This window comes from Indicator indicator, chromosome 8 (assembly GCF_027791375.1).
Source record: "Indicator indicator isolate 239-I01 chromosome 8, UM_Iind_1.1, whole genome shotgun sequence".
In the NCBI taxonomy this organism is placed as follows: Eukaryota; Metazoa; Chordata; class Aves; order Piciformes; family Indicatoridae; genus Indicator; species Indicator indicator.
In genome coordinates, this window is record NC_072017.1 from 35,684,135 (window position 1) to 35,694,143 (window position 10,009).

Genomic DNA, 10,009 nt, shown 5'->3' on the forward strand with positions numbered 1-10,009 from the left:
CATTGAGAATTATTCTAATGCAGTTGTTCCAGCTGCTACAGTGATAGTAATGGGGCAAGAACATTACAGTAAGGCAAAAACAAAGCAGCTGCTAGCATCTCTGCCTTTGTTTCTTAGCATCTACCCTGAATAGCCCAGAAAACACAGGAAGAGAAATTCTAAGAACATGCGTGAGCGCTCCTGTGGCTGCTAGGCCTGAAGAGCCACAGATAACTGCACAGATAACTCCTGTGGTTAGGAGATCTAATGAAATAATTTATATGAAAAGCAAGTTGATTTTAAACCCAAATATGCTGCAGAAGCTTCTGCAGACATCTCTAGATAGTAAGGAGTAGCTTTGTCTGTGCTGGTACTTACAGAAAGTTCAAATCATTTTGCTGATGTAGCCAGAAGTACCAAAGTTGCCTGAGCTACACAGAAAGGCATCAGCACCTCCATCCAACTCTACTATTTCTGGGCACTGTGATCATTACTTGAAGATTAAAGTTAAGAAAATATTTTGTGTAAAAATCCTAGTGTTTCAGGTTTTTTGTACTTTTGCCTAGAGTGCTTGATCCCCTTGAGAAACACAGATGCAACAATGCCTTCCACACATCCCAATTCACTCACCTGAACTGGACCAAAACTCTAGATAGGAAACACATTGTAGTGAGGCAGTTCTGAAGTATTCCTTTCCATCAAGGCTTAGGCACAGCACTTTATAGTCAGGGCCAGCTAAAAAATGAAGAAAGCAAGGTCAGGAGCTGTGCTGTATAATGGGAAAATGAATGCTTTTCCCACAGGAAGAAATTGCATCCCTGTAATTTGACCATTTCATGTTTTAAAAGCTATTGTATTGAGCATTGTTTTCTGTGAGGCTCTGTCTACAAAATTACCTTATTTTTCTTTTTTTCCTGTTTACATCAGCAAATACATTTGGGGCTATGCACAGAGCAAAAGCACTTATCCAGTGCTACAGACAGAGCTTCAGCCTACCCAGTGATTTTTAATCTGGTAGCATCACCCAGTTGTACAAACACACAGCTGTAAATTACTCCAAGCCTTACAGCACACTGGCCACTCTTGATAGCAGCTTACATGCACATTTGCATCTGAAAGCAGGTGGCTCAGTAGCGTTAGTGCAAGGCTGTTCATTTTCATCACTGTTTAGAGTATTTTTAAATGATTTAACTAAAATTAGCGTGTCTTTTAAATCTAACAGCAGTCATTAGAAGCTTCCTTTAAACAAAGACCTTTCTTTTCATCTCCTACCTAGGACACTCTGGGCTTTGCAGAAAATAACAGTAACTTCTCAGATTTCCCGATTCCTAGCATTCAGCCCTTTAAACCAAATCTACTCTCACGAGTCTCCCTACTGTTTTGTTCATGAAATCTAACCCACCTTTGTGTGTACAGCTGTCTTCCTCAAGCATCTGTGAAGTGCAGAATCAATTGATGGAAGAGGTTCACAGGCTGAATTTTGTAAAAGAGAACAGCAGTGCAACCTTTATTGAGAGAAAATTGAGCTTGGAAAAAAAGAAACCTGTCCCTTCTCCCGTGAGTACCATACATCCCAATTATGTATGAAGCATCCTCTTCTGATCACTTTTGGAACAAATCCATTTTTATATCTAGAGGTTTGAGCTCAGTCTCTTCATTCAGAGTCTGATTCAGGTTTTTGGAATGAAGTTGCTCCATTGAACAGGGGCTTCTTAAGATTTTTCACTGTTTTCATGTTATTAACTTGAACCCCTTAAGTCTTTAAGCACATGTTAAGTCTAAGATTGTATACGTAAACTTTGATTACTTCTTTTGTTAAATATTCTATCAGTGTGTCTTAGCCTTCTAATTCAGAACGTTTTTTCCCCTCATCCTCAGCTGTGGTTATGTGTACTGGTGTTTACACACACATGCACACACACACATTCCCCACAGAAGATTCAGAAAATCTACCAGATGCTGAGGAAGCTGTAGGATTCCTTTTAGCATCAGTAAGGCACATGTACTCCTGTTTCTGTGCTTTGTTAAGATCACACTGATGTGCAGCAGCCCTGCCCTCTAACCACACTCTGAGTGAATATACTTGCAGCAGTTAATAGCACCTTGCCCTCGTTTAGTGAGGTAATGGCACACAAAAAGAGGACCATTTGGGTACCACTAATTCTTTCACCTCATGTCTTATCAGGAAAGTTGTTATGTGACCCTAGCACACCTCATCTGAGTTTTAGATTATGCTGTTTTTGAGATATTACATAAGGATTCAAAGATCATTGCCACAAAAAAAACAATTAAGCAAATGACAGTTCACATATAGAACCCTGGCTCCTAGAGCACAGAAGACAGAGTAAGAGATCTTTAACTTGTGACATTCCTACATTTCTTTAAAATGTGCCCTTTATTGCTCACCTATTAATATAGCAGTTGGACAGGTCCTTGCTGCATATGCAAAGGAGATTTGGTTACATACAGCTGTGTAACTCACTCCTTGAGCTGCATATAAAAACGTAAGAACAGCTGCCATGTGCAGCATACACTGGGCTTTATGCATCTGTGCTGCTCTAGAAATGGCTTCAGCATTATTCCCAGTGAATGAAGTTTTTGCTTTTCAGGTTGAACCCCCCCGTCAAACAGAGGATCACCGCTCCAAGCTGCTGTCTACCTACAGCACAGAGCTGCTATACCAAGCTAAGCGCAAGTGCAATGCCACACAGGAATTTGATATTGATTTATATGAAGGCGAACTGGTGGCTGTTGTGGAGCAAAAGGACCCCTTTGGAAGTACAAGCAGATGGCTTGTTGACACAGGAAGTAAGTTCTCTGCACAAACATCCCAATAACAGCTTCCTGTTGGGATATTGATTTATTTTCATTCTGGCCCCATCTGATTCTGTCATAGGTGCACAAAACGGTTGGTTTTGAAATGGCTTTAACAGTATTTTCTCTCTTTTTATTCTGGTATCTAGTCCTTAAAGGGTATGTGTATTCCTCCTTCCTGAGGCCTTACAATCCAGCCAAAGCACAGAAGGATGTAGCAGAAAATAGCTTTGGTGATGATGATTTTGATAACATCAGCCTCTTTGTCTCTTCACGGCCCTCTGCTGACAGCAGCACAAGAAGTCCAGGGCACAAGAAGACTGGCAGCAGCTCATCCCTTGACTTCTGTGAAAATCCCACAATTAATGGCACAAGGACTGATGCTTTTCAGGATATGGATGATCTCCAGGTATGTATGATACACACTATGCCTCTCTTGTTCCTATTTCAAATCTAGAATTACACCACTTATAATTTGTATGGTTTCCTTTTAGACTGCAAAAGAGTGGCACTAATCTGTCGGTATGACACAGGAATTCGTTATCCTCAGTTCTTTGCCTTTCTTAGATAGCTATGAGGTAGGAAAAGATAATCAGTTAAACTCAATCTCAGTCCCGTCTCACAGAAAGCCCACCCCGCCACACAATACCTCAGGGTTCTCCTGTGGAGCAGGAACCAGCAAAATAGCTCAGTTTGGGGGATTTTCCCACTTACTGTCGACAAGAAAGCGGTGGCAATGCTAATCAGCAAGGCACAGAAGTGATCTGTGTGCCACATTTGAATACAGCTTTAAGAAAGGTGATTTTCCCTTCTTTCCCCAAAGAAACTTTGTTGGAAAATTCTCCATCCAACCCAAAGCTGCTCCATGTGACAGAGACAGGTACTTGGTGTGAGCTGGAAACTTTACCAGTAAGGCAATGAGGTATCAGAGCCTGGTTTGTTCCTCCCCATCTGGAATTCCCCAGATCCTTCAATTTTACTTTTCATTGTGGACCCTGTTCATTGCAGTCTGTCTAGAGATTGCAGACCATGTAGTTACTACATACTTTCATATACAAACTTCATACTAATAACACAATAACAGGGTAAGACGTGGCTGCATTTCTAAATTCAGATTTTGGTTTTTGTGGCTTTCCTCTTTCAGACCTTCTATGCTGTTTACGCATTTCAAGCAAGAAACGATCAGGAACTCAGTCTTCAGGAGTACCAGAGGGTTAGGATACTTCGTTTTTCTGACCTGAGTGGCAATAAAGAATGGTGGCTAGCAGAAGCAAAAGGTCAGAAAGGATATGTACCATCTAATTATCTCGGGAAGATGACATATGCCTAGGAAGAGAAAGGCCCATTGAGCCAGTTCCTCTGAAGCAGACAAAATAATCATCTATTGTGGTTTGCAGCAAGCCAGGCAAACTCAGAAGTGATTGACAGAAGCCATGGTATCTGGTACAGCACACAGATGATACTGAGAACCTCTATCCTGCAAAGGCCATCACCTTGTCAAGACCTAAGAGAGGAAACATTTAACAGGAAGACTGATTCTGATTAACATCCTGAAGAGCTTGCTTTTCTATTACCCTATAATTTTCTTTTCTGTCAAAGTGTCCTACATCTAGTCAACCTACAAGTACAAATCACAGCTAAAACGATGTTTTTCTTCCATGATATTTGGCAAATAATATTCAAGATGAAGAGAATTAGCCTTGGAAAAGGACAACTTCAGCCTTCAGAGATGCTGTAGTTCAGGCTAAAGTGCTATCTCAATGAACATAAACACACCTTAAAACTTGAGCTTTTTGGTCATCTATTTTTATCTTCTGTCACTTTTGTAATGAACCTTTTTTCTCAGTGGAGATTACTGGGGTGGGAAAAGAAAAAGTGGTTCTTTTTGGTTTTAGGAAACATTTCAACTTCAAACACACCAAAGGCAGTGGTACCAGTGGTTGGTCCCAGGGAAGAAGGCATGTTTAGTTAGGTATGGAAGTGGAGGGAGGGAAAGACAAGGCACAAGAAACAGGTACTGTGAAATCAAAAAGGTTATGATTTTCAAAAGTATTACACAACTACTTCATATGATAGGAAACAGTAGCAATATGAAAATGTCCCACGTTCAAAGTTCCACATATGTCTCTACACTAACTGCTTCATAGTACAAGATCTGTGTAGTCAAAACCTTTGTTACTAGAATTGTGAAATTTATTATCTTCTAAAATTGTTATTTTTTAAGAAGTGCCTTTCAATGAATATTTACTATCTGATTACTTAGGTTAGATACAGGGATCATATAATGTCTAGTGAATAAGCACCAAAATTTCTGGGGGGGGGGATAAAAAATAATTCTAAAATTGTCTGCTCTTAGATTGAACAGTGACGAATGTATCCATGAGCTGCTTCACTACAGAATTCAGAGTCAAAAGCCCTGTATTTTGCCAAACTATGTTCAGAACAGTTGAGGATATTTTAACAAGTTAATAAGTTCACATTGCAACTTCAATGAGCACAGAAAACTACAAATCCCAAGGAAGGATCTGAATGTCAAGTAGTACTTCTTTAGGTTCACTGAATACTAGGTCCTCAAGTGGTGAGTACCTCCTTGGGCTGAGCACTGCAAAACGAAACAAAAAAGTGACTGTGCCTACAGTAAACAGAGTAATTGAAGATAAATTACTGTGAGATATTTTCTGTAGAATTGCTTATTACTAACTGACAGTTAAAAATGACAATTGTCTTAAAATTAAGAGTGTGTGTGTGTTGCTGATCAAGGGTATACAGAAATTGTTCTAAAGCCTTTGTGTAAGTTTCTACTTCCTGCAGTTGAAGTGTGGGGTATGAAGATGAAATGATTCAAAACCCATATTGAGATGTAATAGGAAATAACCTGTCAGCAAAGAAAGGATGACAAAAGTTAGGACAGTTGATGCAAACAATAGTTTCTGCTACACTAATGAACCTATTCTTATCTTCTTTTGTGTCCCAAATATTCATATTATTTTCCTGTAAGTGTAAAGAAAGTTCTCAGTTTTGCTTTGAAGATGAATGCAGTGGATCAGAGATGAGAACCTGAAATTTGTGCTGGATTAAGCCACGTGACAGAGAAACTTTTCAAGTTCTCTGAGACAGACATCCAGAAACTGGTACATGAAACTCTGAACTACTGAAATCCAACTGAGCAGTAATAAGAGAGAACAGGTTTTGCCTGTGTATCACCTCATGCACTTAAATCTTGCTGTTACCATAGCAAGCCAAAAAAAAAAAAGTTCTCATTCATCTTATTAATGGATGCAGATGTTTTAATGGGATTTTTTACTTTAACTAAATGAAGAAAAAGATTTGGAGAGGGAGTAGGAGCTCAGAAGACTCTCCCTTACTAAGTCTGCACTGCTTTGGTGCTTATATTTTAAGATTACAGGGAAGAAGTACTCAAGAAGCTTTTCAGCATCTCTTACAATTTAGAATATTTCATCTGTAGACGATCTGTATTTTGCAATAGTTGAAACAGTTTTAGAAATGGCTGAATTGTACTTAACAGACTTAATGCAGTCGTGTAAGCACAATGATGAAGTGTTTTTTATTTCAGAGAGTGAAATTAACGCAGGGCAAGTGTCAGGAAAAAAAATTTCCGAGAACTCAGCTTGAGACGTAGGGAGAGCTCCTATTTTGAGTGTTTGGTACATTTCCCATGAAAAATAGGCTCTGTGAAGGTGTCTCAAAGTGTACTCACATGCTGCTCTCCAAAGTATTCACTAGGTATCCTGAAGTAACAAGGAATGAAGGATCAAATACACTGGAGCTGGCCACCTCAGTGTCACTGAACTTCTGTAAGACTTGAAGACATCTAGGAGGCCATACAAAACCCCAGTGTATGGTTAGGACCCATAATAACTTTCATAGTGTGGGATAATTTATATGACTTTATTATAGGCTCATAACTTGGGATATAGAAAAAGTACTTTATTCCTAATAAAGTGCTGTATACCCAGGTGGATTGGTTGATCTTATTACAGAAACTCAGAAGTTTTAGCTGTTAGCATCTGCTAATACAGATACAGTGCAAACTTGTATTTTTCTTTAGAACAGATTAATACAAACTACAACAGCAAATAATTAAGAGAGTCTTTTTGAATCCAAAGTCTTCCTACATTAAGGAGATTTACAACAACTCAAGCTAGCTCAGACACACCTTGGTTAAGGCAGTGCTTTAAATACTTGAAACTGAGCTACGTTAGGGCTCCAGAAATTCCTAAGAATATTTTTGCAGCTTTTTTTTTAATGTAGAGAAAGTTACAGTATTCTAAGATTTTTTTTATTCTGATTAATTAAAAAACTAATTACTTTTGATTGAAGCTGGGACAAGCTGCAGTTTAGTGGACTGATCTTGCATTTATTCTAATGTGCATTTTACTTACCTGAACCCTTGTGACAGCAGTACAAATATTTACAAGACTTGGTCCACTCAAACTGAAGCGTTTCTCCATTCAGGGAATATTTTTAAAGGTTGCCATTGATAACCTGGAACCTAGAAAAATGTCCAAGCCACAGAGCACATGAAGTCTCTGGCTCTGACCTCTGGCTTGTGCCAGATAGTATGCTTCCTTATCTTGCCTGTGCTTGTGCACTTTAAAGACTCACCTTTCAAGTGTCAACAGATTGAAGAATTAGTCCTTTTTATTTTTCATCTTAGAAAGCTTCTCTGAGTAATTGCCTCCTTCAAACACTACAGTGTACTTTTTGCTGTCATTTTAAAATAGCTTACAAAAATGCAGATACATGAAGCAGACCTAACACCTGCAATAGGAAACAACCATGACAATCATTGTGCCTGTAGATTACTGATAATTCCTTACAATATTGTTTGTTCAGAAATTGTAAAAAAATTATTCTTTTAAATTATTGTAATAATAAAAATCTACTTTTGCAAATATGTTTTTCTTTCAAACAACTTTTTCATGAAGCAAAGAGCTTTATAGGCTATCCAAGCTCTACCTTCTGCTGTGAATGAAAGCATCACTGCAGAATTAGTAGAGCAAACAGTTGCTTCAGATAACACGCTGCATTCCCAGTATGAATCCCACTTTATCTATCAATATATCAGAACTCACCACATGCTATAAAAATACTGAAAAATTTTCAAATGACACTTCCAAGTTACCAAATGTCATCTTACTTCTGTTCTTTTCTAGTTGCTCCTGAGGTCATGAGCATTATTACTATTGTGTCCAGTCAGAGGTCTGTCATGAGTTGTTACAGATAAAAGCTTGTGTTACTAAAACAAAGTAAAGAACTCTGTGTCAGATCTTTCCTCTCAAGACCCAGATATCATCAGTGTCCCCTAGTCTGGCCAGAAAGAACACTCCTGGAACCATAGTAACCTATAATTCCACTTCACTAAGGGTATCAGAAGTTGGGAATCTCTGACATAACATCACATTTAAGTGGAAGCAAAATGTTCCCATACCAGTTTATGAAATGGATAAGGGAAGTCAAGTAGCTATTTTTATAGCAAGTTGCAGAGCAATTTGGCTTGGGGATAGGAAAAAAAATCATAGCACTACTATTTTCCAGTTATTTTTGTCTAAATATGAGGTATGTTTCTCAAAATTCAAGGGCCTTCCTCCTTCCTGCCCCACACTAGATTCCCCAACCTGACATGCAAATCCAGTCAAACAATCCTGTAGAACAGACTCCCCTCCTGAAAACACAATTGTTAATTCCATCCTGACCATAACTTCAAAGCAGAAAAGCACTGCCTCTCTTACATATTCATGCTAAACACTTGATTTAAAAGACCAGGTCTATGCTATAAATCCTTCCTGAAATAACACTTGGAAGAATCACAATCCTAACTGACAGTTTTATACCAACAGAAGGAGACTTTATAATTCATTTAGGAAGCTGGGAAAGTTACAGTGGAATAGTTGTGACAATACAAATTGTAGCTATATTTCAGATATTGCAAACACAGTGATGTCAGCAAATGCAGCTAGACTTGGCCTTATTGAAGGAAAGAGACAGATGTGCCTAACAACTGGCACTGCATCACTTAATCTAAACAAATAGGAAATAACGTACAGTCAGCCAATGCCAGTTATGGATGTAAAAACATCAGGATACACTTGAATAAGGTCTCAGAGGTACTTTAAGTGGCATTATTTATAAACTATCACAATTTATAAACAAAGGTCAATTTTTCTTGCCTTTGTTCACCCCCAGACGTGGTACTTGAACTCTTGAAAGCAAAACTAGATGTATACTCAGAGGCAAGACAGAGGCAGCTAGCACCTTGAACCTTCCTGCAGAAATAGGTTTTACTAGAGTCAACACTTTAGACAGAAGGTCAAGGACACCTGGCAAAGGATTTCAAACACAGCAATGGGTTCTTCAAGTACATCAGTAGCAAAAGGAAGACTAGGGAAAACATCATCTTGCTGCTGAATGAGGTGGATGCCCTGGTAGTGGAGAATACAGAGAAGGGGAAGTTAATGAATTCCTTCTTTGCTTCAGTCTTCACTGCTAAAACCAGTCCTCAAAAATCCCGTCCCCAGAGTTCAGAGAAGGCCTGGAGAAAGAAAGACTCCCTTGGTCAAGCAGGATTGGTTGTCATAGGCAAGTTGGACATCCAGAAATCCACAGGCCCCGATGGGATGCACCCACAAGTGCTGAGGGAGCTGGCTGATGTTATTGCTAAGCCACTCTTCATCTCTGAAAGGTCACAGAGAACAGGAGAGGTGCCTGAGAGCTGGAGGAAAGCCAGTGTCACTCCAGTCTTGAAAAAGGGCAAGGACCCAGGAAATTACAGGACAGCCAATCTTACCATCAGCATGAATTAGCATGGATTCACAAAGAGGAAATCACACTCGACTAATCCGATAGACTTCTGTAACAGCAGGACTGGCTGTGCAGATGAGAGCAGTGGGTGCTGTCTAACTCAACTTCAGCAAGGCTTTTGACGGTCTCTCCACACGCTTCTCAAAAGGTAAGCTTAAGGAACTGTGAGTTAGATGAGTGGACAATGAGGTAGATTGAGAACTGGCTGAACAACAGAGATCAGAAGGTTGCGATCAGGGGTGCAGAGCTTAACTGGAGGCCTGTATCTAAAAGTGTTCCCCAGGGGCAATTTATCTTCTGCCAATGCTTTTTCGTTCTCCTTCAGAGAATTACAACAACAAAATGATCCATTCTCACTGCTTAAAACCAAAATAGGCCACCTAAAATTCTTACT

General features: G+C 39.3%; 1 protein-coding gene across 1 annotated transcript in view; it reads left to right on the forward strand.

Moving 5' to 3' along the window:
* Positions 1-4,123, forward strand: part of ARHGEF38 (Rho guanine nucleotide exchange factor 38) — a 37,339-nt gene extending 33,216 nt beyond the window's left edge. The window contains exons 11-14 of the mRNA XM_054383216.1: positions 1,396-1,536; positions 2,589-2,787; positions 2,943-3,202; positions 3,938-4,123. Of these exons, the coding sequence (XP_054239191.1) occupies positions 1,396-1,536; positions 2,589-2,787; positions 2,943-3,202; positions 3,938-4,123 (786 nt within the window). The remainder of the gene's footprint in view (positions 1-1,395; positions 1,537-2,588; positions 2,788-2,942; positions 3,203-3,937) is intronic.
* Positions 4,124-10,009: the final 5,886 nt, after the last annotated feature.